At 40.0% G+C, this 21,518-nt stretch overlaps 6 protein-coding genes across 8 annotated transcripts in view; all 6 read right to left on the minus strand.

Moving 5' to 3' along the window:
• The window catches only part of Nos (Nitric oxide synthase), a 38,947-nt gene extending 33,048 nt beyond the window's left edge, over positions 1–5,899 (minus strand). The window contains exon 1 of one of the 2 annotated variants that reach the window (XM_065862874.2): positions 5,722–5,899. The gene's annotated coding sequence lies outside the window, so the exon portion shown is untranslated. The remainder of the gene's footprint in view (positions 1–5,721) is intronic. The other variant, XM_036822639.3, reaches the window with a different exon arrangement.
• Positions 5,900–6,193: 294 nt separating this feature from the next.
• Positions 6,194–11,201, minus strand: LOC108020988 (leukocyte receptor cluster member 8 homolog). Of its 2 annotated transcripts, none has more exons than XM_017089447.4 (6): positions 10,996–11,201; positions 9,489–10,897; positions 8,674–9,421; positions 8,411–8,615; positions 8,144–8,351; positions 6,194–8,082 (listed from the first exon to the last, which is right to left on the minus strand). In XM_017089447.4, exons 2-6 carry the CDS (start codon positions 10,811–10,813, stop codon positions 7,929–7,931), a joined length of 2,640 nt encoding a protein of 879 aa, XP_016944936.3. In that variant the 5' UTR covers positions 10,814–10,897; positions 10,996–11,201; the 3' UTR covers positions 6,194–7,928. The 2 variants fall into 2 exon arrangements, with proteins under 2 accessions (XP_016944936.3, XP_016944935.3); XM_017089446.4 differs by having other exon boundaries at positions 10,992–11,201.
• A 653-nt stretch (positions 11,202–11,854) lies between these two features.
• On the minus strand, positions 11,855–13,365 carry LOC108010740 (voltage-dependent anion-selective channel). Its single transcript, XM_017075670.4, has 3 exons — positions 12,772–13,365; positions 12,295–12,525; positions 11,855–12,236 (listed from the first exon to the last, which is right to left on the minus strand). The coding sequence occupies exons 1-3, from the start codon at positions 13,263–13,265 to the stop codon at positions 11,936–11,938; spliced, it is 1,026 nt and encodes a 341-aa protein (XP_016931159.3). The 5' UTR covers positions 13,266–13,365; the 3' UTR covers positions 11,855–11,935.
• Positions 13,366–13,491: 126 nt separating this feature from the next.
• Positions 13,492–14,930, minus strand: LOC108011155 (voltage-dependent anion-selective channel). Its single transcript, XM_017076243.4, has 3 exons — positions 14,356–14,930; positions 13,899–14,129; positions 13,492–13,841 (listed from the first exon to the last, which is right to left on the minus strand). Exons 1-3 carry the CDS (start codon positions 14,847–14,849, stop codon positions 13,541–13,543), a joined length of 1,026 nt encoding a protein of 341 aa, XP_016931732.3. The 5' UTR covers positions 14,850–14,930; the 3' UTR covers positions 13,492–13,540.
• Positions 14,931–15,132: 202 nt separating this feature from the next.
• On the minus strand, positions 15,133–16,611 carry Porin2. Its single transcript, XM_017089917.4, has 3 exons — positions 16,088–16,611; positions 15,656–15,880; positions 15,133–15,590 (listed from the first exon to the last, which is right to left on the minus strand). The coding sequence occupies exons 1-3, from the start codon at positions 16,408–16,410 to the stop codon at positions 15,242–15,244; spliced, it is 897 nt and encodes a 298-aa protein (XP_016945406.3). The 5' UTR covers positions 16,411–16,611; the 3' UTR covers positions 15,133–15,241.
• Positions 16,612–16,906: 295 nt separating this feature from the next.
• porin lies at positions 16,907–21,021 on the minus strand. Its single transcript, XM_017089918.4, has 4 exons — positions 20,865–21,021; positions 18,110–18,429; positions 17,715–17,942; positions 16,907–17,647 (listed from the first exon to the last, which is right to left on the minus strand). The coding sequence occupies exons 2-4, from the start codon at positions 18,427–18,429 to the stop codon at positions 17,347–17,349; spliced, it is 849 nt and encodes a 282-aa protein (XP_016945407.1). The 5' UTR covers positions 20,865–21,021; the 3' UTR covers positions 16,907–17,346.
• Positions 21,022–21,518: the final 497 nt, after the last annotated feature.

The following is a 21,518-nucleotide window of genomic DNA, read 5'->3' on the forward strand; positions in this document are numbered from 1 at the left end:
GAAACAAAATAAACCGAAATTTGCGGTCATTATTTTGATTTGCCTAAGCAATTTTCCAAAGCCGCCATTGAACAAACAGCAAAAACAAGAGCAAACAAACAATGAGCGAGTAATTAGAAAGCGATAGCATTTCATTGGACATTCTGTGTGACGGAGTGTGGGAGTCCCATCAAAGCGAATGATTCGGCATTTGATTTCGGATTTTAATGTGCGTGGGTGCTCATTGAACTCGAATGGGATGGGTCCTCCAGGTCAGTGGTGGCCATGCTCCCATGTCAAATGCAGCCACAATCGGAGCTCAATCGATGAGTTTATTTGGGAACTAAAAAACAAAAGCACCTGTCCATTACCCGTGCACGAAAAGATAATTCCCACAGGGATGGGCTAATATTAATTTTGGAAAGTGTAATACGTGATTTTTAAAGAGTCCCCAAACGTTCTGTGCTTTAAACTTACATTTGTTATGATTTGTAATTGAAGGTTTCAGATTTAAAGGAACAACATTTTGGTTTTTAAACTGTTTTTAAAGATGTTTTTTGATTAGTTATTAAAATAAATATCGTAAAAATATTAAAAGCTTTCAAATTGACTTTAAGAAATATTTTAGAAATCACTTGCTTTGAGAGATTTTTTACAAACAGTTTTAAATCTTTTGTTAAAATGATTTTATACAACTTTTAAATACTTTTACCACTTTGCTGCAGTAAAATTAAATTAAATAATTCTTGTTAAATTTTCATGTTTGCGGAAGCTTTCTTTACAAGATGATTGTTGGCCTAACTGTTGCGTCATCTTGAAAATTTGCACATTTTTTTGGGCGGTTAGAGTCCAAACAACTGCCGCCTAACAAATGAACGAGATGGTTTTCTTTTCCGAAGAAAGAAAAAGGAAACAGCATCTGGTGCAGAAAAACAGCGTGAAAATTGGCTGAAGAATGAATGATTAAACCCTTCAGAAAGCGGACTGGCTGTGCTCGGTGACAGGGTTCAGCAGATGTTGTCTGCAACTTTTCCAACTCTAATCAGATGCCACCTCACCTCGGTTATGCGGGGTGTATAAATAGCCGTGTTCACGGTTCACCCACCAAATTAAAGGTAAACTAATTGAATTTTCATAGAGCGGCAAGGACTTCGTCACTTTTTGATTAAGAAAATTTATTATGAAGCGAAGAGCGGAGGCGTCTGGTTTTGTGGTTTGCAGCAGCAAATTGCCATAAAGATGCTTTTAATTGCTGCAAATGTTCTCCATTGCCAGGAAAAACCGGAGTCTGCTTTTCATTTCCGCTTGTTTTTCCTCGTTCCCTGCTTAATCAGCCCAGAGGCAGATAAAACTGCTGGAAAATCTCTGGAGTATTTGAGACAGTGCCTCGAGTTAAAAGTAGTTGCGGCTATTTGTTGTTTGTCAGCCTCTGTTGATTTGAAATCTAATGAGCTGAGTGGAATTTAAATTCTGTAACGCCACAACCAGGAAAGTGAAAAGTTTATAATGAGTGATGGAATAGCAGGTAAGGCTTCATTTGGCAATTTTCATTAGAGAAAAACGACATCTCTAAATTGTGTCGGTGTTTATTATTACTCATACGCAGTGTTGCACTATTATTAGAAGATATACGATTGGCAAAATAATCGTATATTTGTACACTTGCTGTTAAAACAACTAGCTAACAATACACATATCGAAGAACTTATAATATCGCTTGTTAATTTTATATATTTTTAAGCTAAATGAATATGTGGAATTTGAAAAAGAATGGGCAAAAACCTTTCATTTCGTTAATTTTTGATTTTTTTATCAAGAAAAATAAAATTATAAAAATAAAAAAATCAAAAATGTTCACAACACCGAATTCCTCGGAGAACACTTTATGCAAAAGATCCTTTGGTGGAGGCTCAATTCAATCAGATTTGCCCGTCAGCAAGGGGAAAATCTCAGCTTTCCCATTCCCCCAACACTTCAACTCCTCCAGCACTTTTTCGAATCGCTTAAATCCAATCAATTGCTTTAAAATAAACCCTTGAACAAAATCAAAAGCAAGCCGTAACAACGACGGGCGCTGAATACTTTTCGTATTATCTCAAATGACAACACAGCCGCGTGAAGAAATGAAAACCAAAGGAAATCGTACAATTGGGGACAAAGGCAAGCAGCGAAAAAACGAAACCAAGTGCTCCCCAGTACAATGCAAAACAGTAAAAAACACAAAAAAGGAAACTGAAAACCAGCAAATCTGTTAAGAAAAACCATTTAAGTGGGCGGCACAGCAAGGCCAGGGGAATGCGAATGTGGTTTCCCACCCACACAGGTGCTAAGGAGGTTTCAGCCAAGGCCTAGACTTGTGGTCAAGTGCGAATCATGACCAGAATGGAGCTGGATTTGGAAGGATCTTAGGAGACAATAATGTGGACGTGAGGGCAATAATTGCAGTGCTTTACGGTAATTGCCATTTAAGTTGGCTAAATTTGTATAACAATGGTACTATTCCAAATAGGTTGCAGAACTTAAAATGCTAATTACTTTCAAGGGTAGTTAGCTTTACTCGAATTAAGTCTTTTTTTATAAAAACATAACTTTTTATAGATGGCAGCGAAGTTTTGGGTCCATTTAGAATAACAAGCTCCTTCTTTTTATAAAAAAATTCACCTTAAATGTTTTTTTAAACAAGTAGTCGTCTTTATAAACACATTAAATAGGCTTCGACATTGCTAACCTTTTATGTTACCACAAATTTCAGGATTCGATTTGGCTTAAACTTTCTACTTCCCGCTGAGCTCTTTTAAATTGATCCGTTACCAAAATAACTCACTGGTCAAAATTTATTTTATGCTAATGCAAAATATCCCAAAGTCAGCTGAGCTCCAGATACCGTGTTACACTTATGATATGAAATTCATATTAAGAATAAAAGGCCCTTCTGTAAATAACACATCATTTTTGAAGAATCCCGTAAAGTGAAGAAAATCCTTTGACCATCCCTTCGCTCGCTCGGGAAAAGGTAAACAAGTTTTATTCCCCCAAATGCTGACTAACAGGCTTTGGATTAACATATGAAAGGGATGGCCATGTGAGGGATTTTATGCCTTCGAAAAGGATTGCCACGGCACGGATCCAAGTGCGCCCACATCCTTAAGCAAGTGTGCAAGTGGATGAAATATTCACACATAATGTTGCAAAATTTATACTCCTGTCGTCCTTTGTAATGTCAGCCTCAGCTGCGGTTCGCATTTTGATAGTCAATATTGAATATTTATTTATTGTTATTTGAAAACATGCCGAACACGGCAAAATATGTGTATTTTAATGGGTTTCATTTCTGCGAGGTATGAGGAATGGAGGTTCATATTAAAGGTTGTTTGAACATTGACTTAGTTATGCATTAGGCATGTGGAAGAGTAAAGTCGCTGAGTAGTAATTTAAATAATCTAAGTAGAGAAGTCTAAAGTCGAAATATTTTTTTATTATCACAATCATTTAGAACGAAATGTACTTAACAAAAGGTCAGCACTAGCTAAAATAGTTTTAGTACGCATTGTGTAGTGCTTTCGGAATTATTCGTACCGCTGACTTTCAATGGAGGAGCCTATGCAACTATGCATTATACAATGGCCCGCCGAACATCAGCCACATTATAATTTTCTTAATAATGAAATGGGGAAAACTGGCGGCGCATGGACGGGACAGGAAAGACGGGACTTGTCAACCGTTTGACATCGGCAGCTGCGACAGCTTCACAGGAAGTTGGCCTTTTGCCTCCCCTAAAAAGTTTACTTGGCACTCAATTTGATGTTATTTTTTACTGCTAATTGTTTTTCAATTTATGTTGGAAATTTTGTTATGAACATAATTTGTAGATTACACGCTAAAGAGTTAATTTTCCCGTCTTTGACAGCCCTAATTACTTATTGGGGTATCAAGCTTCTGAATTCAGTCTTAAGTCTTTCGGCCTTTGAGGGTATTTATTAAAGATTAATTAATTATTTTCCATTTTGTGTTTCCGTTTTTCCACTCTCAATTGATTTATTTAATTGCAAGATTGTTCCATTTTGAAGTCTTCATGACATTAATCAAATAAGTGCTTGAATTAGAGTAGATTCCTGCCTAGGTTGACTGATTATTGTGGTCCAGCACTCAGTAAATCAATTCTTGGTTGACATTGTGTTCATTTTAAAGAGATTTTCTTGACATTTCTAATAAATCCCCAAGATTTATTGTCTCACGATTATGAAAATTAGCCGATTTGTCTAGAAGAGTGTGAGGTAATGTAACAAACGCTTCAAATCTTTAAAGTGACGTCACATTAAAAAGAAATATTTGATGTTCCTTAACTTGCACTTGGGATGATATTGACTAAAAAGTTGTGCCAAAAATTTCCAAACTGTTTCTATTAATAAGTGTTAAAGCACTGCCAGCAACGATTTTTGAAAAGCCATGTCTGTTAACTATGTAGACGTATTATTAAGATCATTACCAACAGTTTTTAATACTTTATTTTTTTTCGCGGCGTATGAAAATGGCAATATCATATTTTTAAAAGTAACTTGCACGTTAACAAGTTTTTAAATTCTTTTTCAAGAATTTTAGTTGCTTTCACATCTTTTGTGAAGAGTTTCTTTCTCAGTTAAATAACAATAAAAAAACAGTAAAACCAACTAAAAAAAACATTATTTTGATATCCTTTTATTGTCATTTGCGATTTATTCTTGAGAAATAAATAATTATCACATCTCCGTGGTATTCAAATTAAATTCATCAGATTGTCATCATACGCAACAAGCAACTTTTGAAAATGAAACAACAAATGTTTGCGTTAAAGGCTGTAGTTTTTTACTCCATTTGAAATTCACTATCGTACTTTAATAGATATCAGCAAGTTCCTGCTTATAAATCTTTGAAAAATGGAATTTAAAAAAACTGTCATGAAAAAACAAATCGTTAGTCATTAACCGTATTCTCTCCTACTAATTAAAGTCTGTGATTGGATAAGTCCTAAGGATTTATTATTTTGGGAAACAGAATAAATTATATATTTAAGTTGTTTTAATAAAAAACCCAGAAGATGATTTCTTCAAACTTTCTAACTTCCTTTACATATATTATAAGACAATTTTAAATTTGTGCGACGTTAAAACTGTGTGCTAATTTTCTTTAAGTAGTTGATATATTATGTTTAATAATCAAATAAAATCGAGTTAAGGTAAAGTTCCCTAACTCACTCACACTAAAGAACAAATGGTTAACATAAGTTTGTTTAGGAAATTTGATGATAATAGTAAATATGTTATACGCTTTATTCCAACGCCGTATGTAAAAATTTTTTCATTAATAACCACCACATATAAAAAATTTGTATATAAAAGTTGCCATTTTAATATTCGTGTTATTTGCAGATGTTGCCAAAATGTTGGTGCTAAGTTTGTAAGACTTTAATGAAATTTATTAATAAAATTAATTTTTAAACGGACAAACTATTATCCAAAACGAGAAATTTGTTTCCTTTTGTTTATTTAAAAGTAATTGCGGAGAATGAAATGGGATCCTTGACCATCACTACAAAACTAAGTTTCCTTTTATTAAAAAAATGTTTTTAATAATTAAAATTCTGAACCTTAAAGTTTTAAATTGAGGTACATTTTTTTGACTACACAATATATTACATGAATTTAAGGATGTTATGAACATTTTTAGGATTATCTCTTAAATATTCAGTTTTTATTTATCTTTTACCTCTGAAAAACTGCTTTTTTTATGGAATAGACTAACACGTTGTAACTATAAAGCGTAATTTTTCACACACCTTAATAAAATTAACAATAAAGAAATATTTTCATCTACTTTGCGTTAAACCACTTCACTCACAAAAGGGTTTTAGGACTCTTTTGATTTTCTAGATTCTTTCAGATTAGATTATCTCAGTTTGGTCCTTTCAATTTAAGTTTTAAGCGCGATCCAAAGAACTCGAACGCCGCGCGTTGACTGAAGCTAAGGCCGCAACGCAGCATCCTTAAATAGCGGCTGAACCTCCGCCAGCATCCTTTGGGTGTTGTTGAAAGCTCGCCTCCCACGCTGCAACAAGCTCAGGACGGCGTGTGTCCTGGCTAAAGCTCCCGATTTTGAATGCAAATAGGTTGTTGAGGATTGTTGTTACGACGACCTTAAACTGAAAGGGAAAATTCACCAAGAGAAAAACACCAGTTGCTGCGTTTTGTTATGTTTATTGTTAAAGCGAAATTATAACTCTCACTTTTCATGCAAACGGGATCCCATGTCTTGCATAAATATTTGAAGAAGCATTTGAAATCTTGAATTTTTTCATCATTTTCCAACATTCAAGAAAATTAAAAATAAATATAACAGGTAAACTTAGCCTATACCTTTAATCCTAGACTATTGTATAGTTACTGTATAATAAAGAAGGGTTAGGCTTCTTTTCTAACTCCCCCTATAAAAAGTATCCACTGAATATAGGATTATGACCAATTGCTTATGTTCTACCCCATAGACTCGAAATTTGTATACAATTTTTTTTTGTAACACGAATAAAAATTGGAAGAGCTTACAAATGTCGCTAATATTTGATGATTTTTCGACTGCCATTTCACCGATGATTTGTGGCGACGGGGAAGACCAGGTTGACTTTGCCATTTTCCGAAACGTTGACTTTGAACTTCCGAAGAATATACATGCAGGCTCGTTCTTGTTGTAGTTCTTGGTGGTGGATTGGATGGTTGTATATATACAGGTATACAATAGAGAGACAGAACATTAGTATAATCCTTTGCAATAATTTAAATAAGACAACAATCATTAAGCCTAAACCTTAAAACTAGTTTAAAAATGAAGTGATCAAATGACGATAAAATGAGTAAAATAATCACAACGAAACAAAGATGAATTCTCAGCACCAAGCTTTTGGACTCTCGGAGTTCGATGATCGCATCTGATTTTGTTTGTCTGCATGTGTATTATTTCATGTTAGTTTTGCGAGAGTTCACTTTTAGTAGAGTTGTTATTCAAGAGGTGTGTGACCTCATTTGGAATTGATTCACTTCAGCTCTCAAGTTCTTTAGTTTCATTGGGAGGTCACGCACTTTTGGTTTCAGATTAATTTTGTAGAGTTCTGACGAGTTTTGAGTTGGGGATCTTGTAGGATTTTGTTGTTTGAAAAAATATATACATTTTGCCGCGTATTTAAATAAAAGGAACGTAGACCCACGCTGACCAGACGAAAATGTTCCAAAAATTGTGACGAATTAGGTTTCAAAAAACATGAAAGTATTCCTGTTCCGCCAAGCGAAGTATATAGATGTTTTCTGCTCCCGTTGTAAAATACAGTATCCGAAGCTGAATCCATAACGTAACCGCAGATATCAAGTTGATTCTTCTAGGAATTTGGTAACTCCAGTTGCTAGTAGTGAAATCTACAATCCGGGGTATGGCTTCGCCGTCGACAGTTCGGACCTTCTAAAATCCTTATTGATTCATCCAGTATTTTGGCGAAACCAGAGCTAGGTGCAAGCAGACTTTCCTTCCTCAACGTTTAGTTGTAGTTTGAATTGCAGTACAGAATTAATGTAGAGTAGATTTATGTTTCCCGTGATGTTTGTTGTATCTATTCCTTCGATAAACTGTTTTCCTTGTAAAATATTATCCCCTACGAAGTCTATACTTTTAAGGTCCTAAAAAAACGAAGAATTCTAAGGCTCGCCTATTCGAAGATAATTTGAAGCTTAAGAAGGGGAGTAAAGCAAATCCTAACTGTGTAACGAAAAGGAATCGCGATCTACAAAAATATATACAAAGTATGTTAAGTGGGGCCAGGGAAATTGCATCCGAGGTGCGACAAAGGACACTAAAATCCGAAAAAATCGGAAATCAGGTACAAAATCGAATAGTGCTTCTCAGCAGGTAATCTGCCATGTGTGAAAGTCGCCTCAAATGGCAATGGCAGCTGCGTTTTTACAATCGACTTGCGCACCATTGGCTGCATAGGGCAAACTGAAGGTGTCGAGCCATTCTTTGCATTTTTCGGAGCTCTCAAAGGCCAGAATATTGGTTATATACTCAACACTAATGTTGGGACGATAACTGAAAAATATGGTATTTATAAGTAACAATTATCAACAAGAATTATAAATTCTCAACTTACGATTTAATAATGACTCGCAAAGCAGCCTTGCGCTCCCTCTCCAGAAACCACTCAATCATGTGGCCGGACATAAGAGGCGCCGTCTTGTACAGAGAAAACAATTTGCAGTAGTTCCCCAGCGACCACGCAGATCGGAACTGTAGGGCGTGTGCAATGACAGGATTCTCGCGTTGATCAGCCGTAATGGAACGTAGGACAGTGGTAATGTCTACAAGACAAAATCAGTGTTAATTTAAACCGAAAGTACTTAAGAATCAATAAACCTACCCAAGGTATTCTTAGTGAAAATGTAGTAGAGTATGCGATAAGCTGTGAATTCCAAAGCATTGACGCTCTTTCCCTCAATCTCCATGTACAGCATCTTCAGTTGCGTCTGGCATTGGTTGAACTCCTCGTGGTCTCCCTTCTCCATGGCAATACGAGCGTGCGTCTCATACACCTCAACCGTAAACTGATCGCGAATACCCTGGACCTATAGAAATTATAATGGTTATCAGGTTTTTTTTTAATCTTTAGAAATCGTCACTTACAGTCAGATCCTGCCTAATGGACTTCAGCTGATCACACGCATAGTGGTAATCCTGATTGGCACGCCATTTTTCCTTTACATTAACCAGAGAGTGGGTGAGCACCTCGACAGGTCGCACCTCCGACGGCGACGGCGCCTTGGTGAGACGCAAAAACGATTTCTCTAGGTCCCTACAAGTGCCTACAATATGCAAATCGAGAAGATCTAAGCCGCCAGCCGCCTCTGTGTCCTCGTAGAAGGCAGAACGATGGTGCTGCTGCTGCTGCTGCATCATTTTTTTCTTGTTCTTGGCCGTGGTGAGACCAAACGGTGAGCTTGCAATGGCGACGACAGATTTCTTGGCCGAGCTGGAGCCCTGCTGCGAAAATCGTGCCGCACGCTGTTGCAAGCGCGCTGTGTCATCATCAACAGCTCCGCCGATGGACGACTGGTTGGAGTAGAAGTGAGGCGGCTTCTTTTTCGCCTGACCGGAGCCAGCGGCTGCTGCTGCAGCTGCCGCTGCCCGCTTGCCCTTCTTCATCAGCATTTTCTGCTGCTTCCGAGATAAGTTCGCGGTGAGTGGTATAAAATTCAGGGATTCGTTGGAGCCCGATTTGCGGATAACCTTTCGCGCCGGGGGACTGCTGGCATCGCTACTGCGGGAGCACGATCGGGAGCGGGGAGATCGCGAGCGGGAACGCGAACGAGAGCGCGATCGCGAGTACCGTTTCTTGCTCGAGTACTTCAACGAGTTTGAAGATGACGGCGATCTGAAAGGGGTAAATAAACTGGTTTAGGTTTCAAGTTCATTTGACAAAGGGAGACGCCAAAACTTACCGCGAACGACTCCTGGAGTATCTCGATGACGAAGAGTGACGATGGGAACCGTAGCCGGACGACGACTTGTTAAACTGATTGACCTTCTGCTTAAACTGATTCACTATACCCGAGGAGCCCTTGTTCGGGGCCTTCTCCGGCTCGCGTTCTCTCTCCCGCTCCCTTTCTTGCTCCAGCTTCTTCTGGAAGTAGTTGCTTCGCTGCGGCTGCGGGGGCGTCACATTGCTTAGCACCACGTCGATGCCGTCCCGCTCGCTGTGCACCGTGGGCATGGGTTCGTTGTCCCAGTCCCGCGTCCACAGCTCATTGCGATTGGCCGCCGCTATAATCTTGCCCTTTAGGCAAATGTCAATCTGATCCTTGTCGAGGTCTGTGTTACACTTTGAGTAGCAACGGGCCACATATTGATTGAGGGCATCCGGCCAGGAATCGTTGGAGGCCATTTGAAAGCTGTTGGGCCGCTTAAATGGGGATGCTTGCGGTGGAGCGGGAGATGCAGTCTGTTGCTGCTGCTGCTGTTGTTGTTGCTGAAGTTGCTGCTGCTGATGTTGCTGTTGGGGATTCTCTATGGGGGCCACTATGGCCAGTGGCAATGGTGGCGGTGGTTTACTTAGATCCGGGGTGATAGGCACGCCCACATCGCTGGCGCTAATAATGGGTGGGGGTGGTGCTATGGGCGTTGCTTGAGCTTGATTGTTAAACGGATTGCTATAAGCCGATTGCTCAAAACTCTTGTTTTTGTTGTTACGCTTGCGCTTCTTCTTGTTGCTATTGCTGCTGCTGTTGTTGTTATTGTTATTGTTATTGTACATTTGCATGACCTGTTGCTGCTGTTGAAGTTGTTGCTGCTGCTGCTGTTGTTGTTGTTGTTGCAGGGGATTGGGTGCACCAGCCAACCGCTTTTGGTTTAAATTTAAATTGAAACGTATTCCCCCGAAATTCTTTTGCTGTTGCTGCTGTTGTTGTTGCTGTTGCTTGTTTTGGGCCGCTGTTTGACCGATTTTGGGCGGTGGAGGGGGTGGCGGACCCGAGGGAAGTGGCGGCGGTACCGCCAGCGCATTGCTGAAGCCAGGCGGCGCATTCGAAGCACTGACCGTCGAGGTTACCTGCTGTTGCTGCTGCTGCTGGTAGCGCATGTAGTACTGGTAGTACTGCTGATATTGCTGCTGGTAGGCGGCATTTTGGTTGGCATACCAGGCGTAGTTGCTCCACTGCTGGGCGAGATTACCGGGATTGCCGCCCTGCTGCTGCTGCTGTTGTTGCTGCTGCTGCATCTCCTGCAGCTGCGGAATTAGGGGCGGTGGGGCACTCATGGCCTCCGACATGGTACTCCCTCTCACGCTCTTTTGCTAAAGGTGGCCTTTGTTTTTTTTACCTGAACTTACCTTTGGATTTTGCTATTTCAGCCCCTGATTTCGGGACAAAGGGTACAAAAATGTGGAAAATGTGGTCGTTAGTATGGGTGTGTGCGCGATGGTATGTGACGCCATTTTTATTTCTTACCTACTTTGGCCTCCGAGAACTGGCACTTTTGGCTTCAATTTTCGCGTTTTAAACGCCGTTTGCGCTGCAATAACTAAGTAAAACGGTCGCGCAATGCAAATAACTATATGCAAATGCACGAGAACACTCGGAAAACTCTACTTTTTGCCTGATTTCAACACGATATTTAAACACGTCTGGACAGATGAACTTTTTTTTTCGTATGAAAAAGAGAGACAGAAAAATCGATGACAAGAGAATTCGGTGTGACCATCGCTTGCTGCGTCACAAATCCGCTGTAGGAGCGGCCACACTGCAGTAGATATTGGGGGCATTCCCCTAACCGCTGAATCTTTTAATTTTAATATACTTCTATTATTTGGCAGGAATTAAGAACGATCTCTAGGATTAAAGCCCAATATTTTCCAAATATAAAAAAGGTTTTACTTTTTTTAATTTCTTTATTGAATTCAAAAGGAAATATAATAAAACTAATAGTTGACGACCCTGTCATCTGGTACTCAAGTTTCCTTTGCTAATTTTAGTTTTGTAAAACAGTACTGACAGCCAAAAATTTTAAAATGCTATTTTTTATATTTACTACCATGATCAAGTGTTTTAAATTGGAAAAAAGAAAAATAAAGATACTTTGGGTCCTTGATATTATATATTCTTGAAGTTAAACTCCAAATAAGAAATGACATTTATTATTTTATCTAAAGCTATCCTCTAGTCTTAACATATAAGGAATATTTAAATTTCAAATATTAGAGCCAGTTTTCTAGTTAAGACTTAACATACACGCATTGGAGGTAGGCAACATATTCTTAAAGAGGACAGGAACCACAGGTTTCCAATAAAAACATTACATCAAAATAAAATACTTATTCTAATTTTTTTTAATCACATATAGTTGGGCGAACTAACAAAGTCATGTTTCAATATAAGCCTTTTAAATAGTTCTTCTAACAGTGAAAGTCCCATGAAACACCTATCCTATGAGCTCCACCAACAGGGTCGACGCCATCAAAAGCCAGGTGATACATGACATCAACGTTTTCGCCGATTTTGGTTTGATAGACAAACCCTGTTCTTGAGTCCTCGCGCACCTTGGCCTTCACCAACGTTCCATTCTGGAAGTCGTACTCAATGCCAAACGCAAACTGTTTGACATTTTCAGAACTGTAAAGGTTCGACTTTAAAGCAAAGGCCCAGTTTTCGCCAATCCGTTGAAAGATCGAGCCTCGCAGGTCCTCAAAATTCTCGCTGCAAGTGGAATTTTAAAAGAATATTTATTTCCTGAATTTCACCAAGGAGAACCTACAGTTTCAGGCCCACTTCGGTTCTTCCATTGTTATAGCCCAAACAAAAAGCGTGCTTATCGAAACCTTTATCGTCCAGGTTGTAAGCTGCCCTATATCCCAGCAGCCAATTTTCGACTGGAGTAACCACGACATAGCCCAAGAAAAGGGGTTCTTTGTAAAGGGGTACCACCAGTTCCACTTTCACAGGATTTCGCTCAAAGCCACATTTCAGCTTGGTTTTAAAAGTCACTCTATGAAGTAAATCAGTAAAATTATTTAAGTATAGTGCCAAGGGTCTTATTTTAGGTAGTATCATGGACATTACATTTCATATACTTTTTTGGTTACAAACAACTTTAAAAAAGTGAACAAAGGCTTTATAAACTTCTTAAATCAGGTGATCCTTAAGGAGTTAAGACACTTTTTAGACTTTTAAGATCATTTTTATAAATAGTGAAGTCGAAAAAGTTACACTTAAGCCCCTCGAAAAAACTCACCCGTCTTTTGTGCCAATTGTCGACTTCAAGAGGGCGTACCACCGACTTTCAAAATTCATCCCATGCACTCCTATCTCCGACAAAATTTCATTGTTGGTGAACCAGCCAAGGGACATATTATAGTTATCAATTTCCTTAAACACCTCCATTCCCCCAAAGACGGAATCCATGGTGGGATATCCCTCGCCGAAGGTGCTCAGGTAGTAGTCCTTGTCCGTCCTCGTGTTGCACTCCACTTTCCAGGCGCCTATTTTGAAACCGGTGATAAGAAGGTCCTTTGCCAAGGCGCCCACGTGGAAGTACGAGGGCATTTCTCCCTCTTCTGGAGGATTGGGCATTATCTCCATTTCATCCTTCTTACTGGGCTCTTCAGGCTCCTCCTGATTAGCTGGCTCGTCTTCTTTTTTTTCCTCATCTTTAGGATATGTTGTAGGACGATTACGCCTTTTGTTCCTGCGGAACAAGTTGCGAAGCCGTTCCTTCGCTTTTGGCATTGAAAAAAACTTTAAAAATCGCAAATAATTGGGAAAAAATTTAAAATTTTGACGTAAAAAGAAATAAGATCTGACACTTTAAACAACCACTACTAGTGTAGTAAAAAGTGGCTTCAGTCAATGAATTTGGATTGGCACCGTGATTATAAATCAAACAGTTATAAATCATTAATTTGAAATCAGTATTAATCAAAATTAAGATAATTTTTATTTCGGATTTTGTTGCAGTTTTTATTTTCCTTTTAAAAAACCACAAACACACGATAGTTTACCGCCTACATATTAAAGTACCAGGAGGCGCCAAATTTATGCTTTCCATTGATGGGATCTTTTCCTTCGAAACAAACGTGAAACAAAGCTTCAATGTCCTCACGAAATCTCCGTTGAAAAATAAACCCAATGCGAGTATCCCCTCGCACTTTTGCCTTTAGCAAAGTGCCAGGTTCCAACTCGTACTGGCCCCCAACGTGAACACTTTTGGCATTCACGTTTCCATAAAGGTTCGCCTTCAAGGCCAAGGCCCACTTTTCTCCAATGCGCTGGAAAATCGATCCTCGAATGTTCTCGAAGTTCTCTCTATAATATAGGGATGTACATTAGTCATGAAATACAATGAAGTCGGTAGTTACCTACAGTTTCATTCCCACTTCTGTGGAATTATTGCTATAGCCCACGCAAAAGGCATGCATGTCGAATTTTTTATCCTCCACATTAAGTACTGTGCGGTAACCCATTAAATAATTTGTAGCAGGTTCGCACAGAAAGTAGCCCATAAAGAGGGGATCCTTGTAAATAGGAACATAAAGCTCTATTTTCCCGGGCTTGCGTTCAAAGCCACACTTCATCTTGCATTGGTACTCACATCTGTAAATATATAAATGTGTTTATACTAGAAATATCCCAATATTGTATATTTTTTGAGATAATAAAAGTAAAAGAATCCTCATGATTTCTAAATTTAAAGGTTACTTTTACCATGAAATTGGAAAACCGAAGCTTCTTTTTCAAACCTAAACCCATATACCTATATTTCTGAACCCAGAAGGAATCCATTAATTCTAACATATCCTGTGATTCATATCCGACTCACCCGTCACTCGAGCTGAGCATAGACTTAAAAACAGAGGACCACGTTCCGCCGAGAGCTTCTCCACGTGTACCAAGGTCGGACAGCAAGTATCCATCGGACAGCCAGGCAAGGGATGCGTGAAAGTTACCCTCTTCCTTGTAGGCCTCCAATCCGCCGTAGACAGAGTTCCATGTCGGATAGCCCTCGCCGAAGCTGCTCAGGAAGAAGTCCTTCTCCGTCTTCGAGGTGCTCTGCAGCTTCCAGAGGCCATTGGAGTATCCGTGGATAAGGCACATCTTAGCCAGGAGGCCCACATGGAAGTAACTGGGCATCTCGCCCTCTGCCGGCGGAGGCGGCAGGATCTCCACTCGATTCTCCTTCTTAGCTTCTTCCTCGCTGCTGGTGTTCTGTGCATCACCACCACTATTGTCAGTGGTATCCGGCTCATTTTCGGATGCCAGACGTTTTCGTTTGTTCTTCCTGAACAAGTTTCGTATCCTGTATCTCATGGGCATGGTGCAATATAATATTATCGAACTGGTTAGTTTAGGATTCACTTGGAATTTGGGGGCCAAAGAAAAGCTGATAGTAGGATCAAAGCTGGTGTGATCAATTTATATAGAATAATAATTACATTTTCCTATACTTATTTTTAAGTCGTTGGTGTATAATTATTTTAATAATTTGGAAGTAGTATAATAATTAGAAACTCATTCTAACACCTATCCCTTTACTTGCTTGTTAAGACTCTTTAAAAATCTTCGGATCCTAATATTTTTAATAAATAACCTCTCGATGTATTTCTTTAAGTAAACTTTATTTTTGAAAAGGAGATATATTTGTCATTTGAATAAAGATAAACCAATTTGGAAATTTAAATCGTTGAGTGACTGCCGTCAGAAATCAATTAGCACTGGAGGGCCACGCCCACTCCCAATCTGTGGTTTCCATCCTTGAAGTTGTTGCAATCCAGCACCGCGGAAATGGAGGCGGTGATGCCCTCGCGCAGCTTCTGCTCATATCCCAGGCCCAGCTCCACCACGTTGTTGATCTTGGCACGGATGAGGGCTTCTTCTTCCAGGTGATAAATCATGCCCAGGTTGACGATCACATCTCCGCCTCCGTCCTGATCTCCGCCCTCAGCGTTTTCGGCTCCTCCACCACCGCCGCCGGCGCCTTTGGTGACCTCGACCCCGGCATCGATCTTCTCGTTCGCCTTGTAAAAGAGTGAAGCCAGCCAGGTGTCTCCGTTCTTCCTGCAAAATGTGTAGAAAGGTTTGAGTAGAAACCTCTCAAAATTTCAGTCCTTTTTCGCACTTACAGCTCGCCATGGAGGGTTGCTGTTTCGTTGGACCAACCCAAGGCCACTTTCCAGCTTTTAAATTCGGTGTTGCCAATATCGAACTCGGTTCCCACTCCGCCCAGGAACTCCTTGTGGCCCAAAACCAGCGAGCAGTTCAAAATCGGCTCCGAGTTTAGCCCAATGTCGGCCAGGAAGTTGAAATTCTCCTGGGCAAAGCCCATCTTGAACTTTCCATCCGCTTCGCTGTAACCGGTAGTAATATCAATAATTTATATTTTAAGGATCATTAGATGGTAGGTCTTACCATCATTGTAAAGGTAAAGTACTGTAGCTTAAAAACTGTGATAAGAATAGGTCTAATTGTTGTATTCACCGAATATATCCGACTCGATAAAAGTGTTTTTAAACCCTATAAAAATTATATAAAGTTGGATATAACCCCGTACGCACTTTGATGCTGGTTGAAACTTGGCCTCAAGGGCTAGCATCAGACCCTGTGCCAACTTGTCTCGCTGCATTATCTCGCCAAAGAGCCAGTTCTCCGTGTTCCATCGCTCCGTGAGGGTCAGGCCCTGGTCCTCGATTTTATACTTGCTCTGCAGAGAGCCGGACACCTTGCTGTTGTCCTGGCTGGCGAAGCCCGTGGTAAAGAACTCGATCCCCGAATTGGTCAGAGTCTTGCAGTCGATTTGCCAGATTCCCGGATGGTAGCCGCGCTTGAAAAGATCGCGAGCCAGCTTACCCAGATCGGGATACGTCGGCGTTGGAGCCATTGTGGGCGGAATAAAAAGGTGGTATGGTAAATAAGGCCCGACTGATTTCGAAATTTTTGTCCTCTACGCTTTAACAGCCTCGGTTAGCCGAAAATTTTTATCTAATGCTGCCTGATCAGTATCTAGTTTTATACAGGCTGGACATCTTTGAACTATAATGCATGGTTTCCTGTGCTTATCCTAAAATGTACCTTAACCACAAGCTTCATTTTAATAAAAACCTAGAGTTGTAACGATTTTTTTTTAAAAATATCACATTGTTTAAATCTTGTAAAAACGCTGTTCCCAATTCTTTTGAAATGCTCCATGAACGCTGCAATGATGACTTTCGTTTCTTCTCGATTTATTTCTCTTGTAAATGCACAACGAAAAGTAAAAGGTTGTTAATGATAATGTGGTTTGGGTTGTGTGTGTCCTAGTTCCGCCGCCAGTTGCTATGGGGCAACCCCTAAGGTTCTGACAACTGAAAAAATGCAACGCCTTTTGAGCCATAATATTCCTTTTCAATATTTTTTTTTAATAGGTAAATGTATTTTTACTGTACTTTTGCCAACAACAAATTTGCTAATTTTCAATGCACTAATCAAAGCTACATCCAACGACGACGGACTGACCAACCAAGCGATTGAACCACCCACCCCTTGCATCGTTTGTTGGCAGTGTCTCTTCTGCAGATTCGGGTGGCTGGGGCAGGGAGTGGGCGGATGTGGTGATGGCCGGCTGGCCGGGTGACAACTGATCCAATCTAATCGTTAGGATGTGCAGATTCTCTTTATATTTGACTGTGTGTTGTTATTTTTTGAAGAATATCTTTTCTTTTATTTTGTTTGTTCTTGTTGTTACTGCACTTGTCTGGCTGCTGTTGCTCTTGTTGTTGGGCGTGTGGGGATGTTAGACAACGTTCAAGGATTCCTCGACTGGCGGGAAACCATCGACTTAGGCCTCCAGCTCCAGACCAACACCGATCTTGTGGCCACCGGCATTGAAGTTCTTGCCATCGACCAGCGTGGACAGGGTCAGGGTGACACCGTCGCGCAGCTTCTGCTGGTATCCCAGACCCACCTGGCTGGCGTTGTTGACCTTAGCGCGCACGCTAGCATCGTCATCCAGTTGGTATTTGGCGCCGATGGCGAACTTGGTGTTGCTGGTGCCGCTGGCCCACGACAGCTGCACACCCACATCCAGCTTGTCCGAAGTGCGTTGGAAGATCGAGCCGCTGAACTCCTGGCCGTCGTTGCTGATCAGAAAAAGGAAACCATTAATTCGGATTCATTTAAGACCAAAGGCCAAGTAGTAATACTTACACAGCTGTGTGCAAGACAAAGTCCTTGGTGGTGTAGCCAAGGGCAAAGTTGTTGGTGGTCAACTTGGACTGTTGTGTGTCAAATGCGGTCTGGTAACCGGCCAACCATCCCTGGTAGCCAAGCACGGCAGAAGCATTGATCAAGGGACCCTTCAGATCAATGTTCACGTCCGAATCGGCCTTGACGTTCTCATGGCCGTAGGCCACCTTGAACTTGCCGTTCTTGTTGCTGTTGGAGGTGAAAAGATGATATAATATTAGTTATCTGACGAAATCAAACATGTAAAACGTATCAGTAGTTGGCCAAATCGTGAAATTAAAGATAGTGGCTAAACACAAACATAATGCTTGTAAGATAAGGCTTAATATCGTTAGTATTTTGGTTTTAAATCTTACCCAGACTGGGGAGCGAAGTTGCCCTCCAGGGACAGCTTCAGACCCTCGAGGAGCTGATCCTGGACAGCGACCTCAGTGAACAGGGTGTTGTCTGTGTTCCACTTCTCAGTCAGGGTCAGGCCGTAGTCCTTGACCTTGTACTTGGTCTCCAGGGAGCCGAAGACCTTGCCAGACTCCTGGTTGGAGTGTCCGGCTGTGTTGAACTCGATGCCCGACGAGGTCTTGGTCTTCAGATCCAGCTTCCACAGGCCAAAGTTGTAGCCTTTGCTGAAGACATCGCGAGCCTGTTTGCCCAAATCGCTGTAAGATGGAGGAGCCATCTGGAATGGATTGTATTTAAACGCGTCGCCAATTAGTTGGTGAATAATCGATAGTCGTGACTATGGGGGTATTTATAGCGAAATCATTTCACTCGCCAGGTCCATTATTGCGCGTTTCGAAAGATAAGTTTTACGGACGGGGGATGGTTTAATCTTATCAGCAACATGATGATTATTACTTTTTGTCTAATTTAAATCAGAAGTGCTCTGCCGGTGGCAAAAGAAAAGTGAAAACTAAAACTAGAATGGCCAAAAAAACAGCATTAACATGGGCAAAGAATTTTTCAGGCCATTTCCTCATTTTCACTTTGGCTAAATGTCAATTTTCGCGGCGAAAATAAACAAATCAATTTAAATTAGTGTTCAAGGCAGCCAGAGGTACACCATTACCAACGAAAGCAAAGAAAATTGCTAGTGACTGAGAGAAGGGTCAATGTACGTCTGGGGCAAAAGAAAGTGCCAGGGAAAAGTGGGATAAATAGAAACAGAGAAGAACTGCCAACCGTACACCTTGATCGGAAATACAAGTATTACAATAACTTAATTAAAGATGTTTTTTCCTCGAAGTGAAATAGTTGAAAATGCTATGTAGAAATCGATTGAACTTTAAAGTTCTTTATTTATGTTAATGGGATATTAGAGATGCATTAATAATAAAAAGGAACAAGATAAACATTTTAATATTTTCATATCTAGGTCAGACCATAATTCTATGATATGTTTTTAGTAGTTATATAAGAGACTCGATCTTAATTGGCACTACACCCTAGACATCAAAGGCGTGAATTCTTTTTTTTGTGTAATTCTTGTTTACTCTATTTATTGGCGACTGATGATACTAAAAACTGATGATTTTCTAAGAGTCGGATGATTTTATTCACATGATGTCAACACTCAAAGTTAATATTGCTCAGATACGCAAAAATGGTAATTATTATCTTCAACTCAAGGCTAAAAATAAAATTTTTAAAATCAAAAAAAAAAATAATACACTTGACAGTTTTGATATCTGTGAATCACGAATCCCTTATCCCATGACTCGCTATTTTTCTGGCCATAGCTGTAGTTTCTAAGTGTGTTTACGTTCCGTACTTGCTGGCATTAATTGCTGGTCAGTTCAGTCCGCTAGGAAAGCGATCATTGACACAGCAGCTAACTGCACTTTTGCAGCCTCTGCTTTGGTCTCGTCTTCGCTGTTTCTATTTGCGTGACGTCAAGAATGCGATATACAGTCGCGGTGCGAATATTGGGCACAAGAATATAACAATAATTATTGTTTATTACTAATTATTAAAAGCACCTGTCTCTAAAACATCCCCAACCAATTTTTTAAAATTTGTATCTTGGTCTTTTAACATCCAATAAATATTTCCAAAATAACAGTTTAACTTTTTAAGAAATTCTCGAAATATGTACTTTCATATAACAATTTAATTCATAAATTTGAATGGTCATTTTTTCTTTTCGTGTAGTCTAAAAGATGCAGTGGTGGGGAAAAATCAAAGCAATTAAGGCGGAAAATTATGAATAGCGGCAAACAAAAGTCGTTATGGCCAGCGGCCAAACGAGAAATGGGAGGAACTTTTCTTGTTCTTTGGATGTCAGGTGATATAACCTGGTCACTAGATAATGAACAAATACTGGGAGATGGCTTCCCCGGCGAAAATGAATCAGCTCATCTCGGTGATGATGACCTTGACTGGGAGGTTATAAAGTGGGAGGGTGTTCGCCCCGCTTTTCGCCAGTTGCATAACACGAGGGAAATCGATGGGCAATGGAAAGCACGAAGCGGACAGCACGAAAAGGTGTCACATCAAGGGGTATTGATTTTCCAGGTGACGTCACGCAGAAACTATCACCCACAATCGAAAAGTGCAAGCCTCACATGACCACAAACAAACAGTGATAAAGAACAGTCGAGAGCGAAATTGAAAATGTTTATTGAGCGAGCTGAGGTGGGTGGCAACATGGCGATAACGAACGGAATTGATCAAAACAATTTAAGCGAGAGCGCTAGCACATTGGCTGCGAGTGTTACGTAACAGAAATTTGCCAGGCACTTTTCCATCGCTTTTTCTGCTTCTTTTCTTTTTTTATTCGCCGGCAGCTGCTGCCAATGAACTGTGCCTGCACTGGTGTGCGTGCGGGTGTAGTGTGTGTGTGTGATAGCTGACCGGCAGTTTCCCCTGCAATTGCCGATTTATCAATTAATTGTTTTGCCTAAACACTCCCCATTTGCTGATAACAAATTCGATTTTCATCATCCAAAAAAGTGCTCAGCCCTTTTGCTTTTTGTTCATGCGCGTGTCTACTTGCAATTTTTCTTTTCGAGGTTATGAAATCACTAGCACCGAAAAGCCTAATTTTACGTTTCTTAAAATCTTTCTTCGGATTTCCCTGTCTGTATTGAGGGCTCTAGAAGGGTCTGTACTTACTTTTAATGAGTTTTAGTTTGGTTAGAGTGTAATGCGAAACGCAGAGGAACAGAGACAACCACGCACGACAAACGACCACAAAATTTTTTAATTTTCTTGAGTGTTACCAGCTGGCAAATCCAAAAGCCAACCACAAATTTCCTAAAAAATGAAGGGGTTTAAATAACCTGGTAATACTATGAGGATAACATAAGTTAACACGAGTTAACAGTGGTCTTAACAGAGATCAAGAACTGGAGAAAATAATGCAGTTAGGCGATCATTTATTAGGCCAATTTGTTTTTAGGCTGTCAGGGAATATTACAAATAGTTAGATATACAAATTTTACCAATTTTTTGGCATTTGGTTTTTTAAAGTTGCAGTAATAACGGGATTAAATCTTAAGACTAATTTTTTTGTATTTGTTTTAGTCATTGTCAATGTCCTCCAATTAATAATTTTAGAAATGAGGAAAGAGGAGTACCAACTAGGTGACATAAGTTTGAAAACAAACAAAAGTAATGGAAATTCTAAACAACTTTTTGAAAAATAATTTGTAAGTTAATTAAAGCAAAAACTATTCCGATCTTTCACATAGTGGTTCCAGAAATTCACTATCTTAAAAATAATGTGAAATAGTCTTCAAAAACTCGGAGCTAATTTACAATTAACAA

Source organism: Drosophila suzukii, chromosome 2L, assembly GCF_043229965.1.
Source record: "Drosophila suzukii chromosome 2L, CBGP_Dsuzu_IsoJpt1.0, whole genome shotgun sequence".
Lineage (NCBI taxonomy): Eukaryota > Metazoa > Arthropoda > Insecta > Diptera > Drosophilidae > Drosophila > Drosophila suzukii.

What these genes read in the sequence shown, in the direction of transcription:
- LOC108010740 (XM_017075670.4), bottom strand. Translation starts at nt 13,265, where the DNA reads ATGCCAAAAGCGAAGGAACGGCTTCGCAACTTGTTCCGCAGGAACAAA. An exon ending in ACAATTGGCACAAAAGACGG is followed by an intron (nt 12,526 to 12,771) that starts GTGAGTTTTTTC and finishes TTTACTTCATAG; the next exon opens with AGTGACTTTTAAAACCAAGC. An exon ending in ACCGAAGTGGGCCTGAAACT is followed by an intron (nt 12,237 to 12,294) that starts GTAGGTTCTCCT and finishes TTCCACTTGCAG; the next exon opens with CGAGAATTTTGAGGACCTGC.
- LOC108020988 (XM_017089447.4), bottom strand. Translation starts at nt 10,813, where the DNA reads ATGTCGGAGGCCATGAGTGCCCCACCGCCCCTAATTCCGCAGCTGCAG. An exon ending in TTTCACTAAGAATACCTTGG is followed by an intron (nt 8,352 to 8,410) that starts GTAGGTTTATTG and finishes TTTGTCTTGTAG; the next exon opens with ACATTACCACTGTCCTACGT. An exon ending in TTGCGAGTCATTATTAAATC is followed by an intron (nt 8,083 to 8,143) that starts GTAAGTTGAGAA and finishes CATATTTTTCAG; the next exon opens with TTATCGTCCCAACATTAGTG.
- Porin2 (XM_017089917.4), bottom strand. Translation starts at nt 16,410, where the DNA reads ATGGCTCCAACGCCGACGTATCCCGATCTGGGTAAGCTGGCTCGCGAT. An exon ending in AAGTTTCAACCAGCATCAAA is followed by an intron (nt 15,881 to 16,087) that starts GTGCGTACGGGG and finishes TACCGGTTACAG; the next exon opens with CGAAGCGGATGGAAAGTTCA. An exon ending in GCAACCCTCCATGGCGAGCT is followed by an intron (nt 15,591 to 15,655) that starts GTAAGTGCGAAA and finishes CACATTTTGCAG; the next exon opens with GAAGAACGGAGACACCTGGC.
- LOC108011155 (XM_017076243.4), bottom strand. Translation starts at nt 14,849, where the DNA reads ATGCCCATGAGATACAGGATACGAAACTTGTTCAGGAAGAACAAACGA. An exon ending in ATGCTCAGCTCGAGTGACGG is followed by an intron (nt 14,130 to 14,355) that starts GTGAGTCGGATA and finishes ATATATTTACAG; the next exon opens with ATGTGAGTACCAATGCAAGA. An exon ending in ACAGAAGTGGGAATGAAACT is followed by an intron (nt 13,842 to 13,898) that starts GTAGGTAACTAC and finishes CCTATATTATAG; the next exon opens with AGAGAACTTCGAGAACATTC.
- porin (XM_017089918.4), bottom strand. Translation starts at nt 18,429, where the DNA reads ATGGCTCCTCCATCTTACAGCGATTTGGGCAAACAGGCTCGCGATGTC. An exon ending in AACTTCGCTCCCCAGTCTGG is followed by an intron (nt 17,943 to 18,109) that starts GTAAGATTTAAA and finishes CACCTCCAACAG; the next exon opens with CAACAAGAACGGCAAGTTCA. An exon ending in TTTGTCTTGCACACAGCTGT is followed by an intron (nt 17,648 to 17,714) that starts GTAAGTATTACT and finishes TTTTCTGATCAG; the next exon opens with CAACGACGGCCAGGAGTTCA.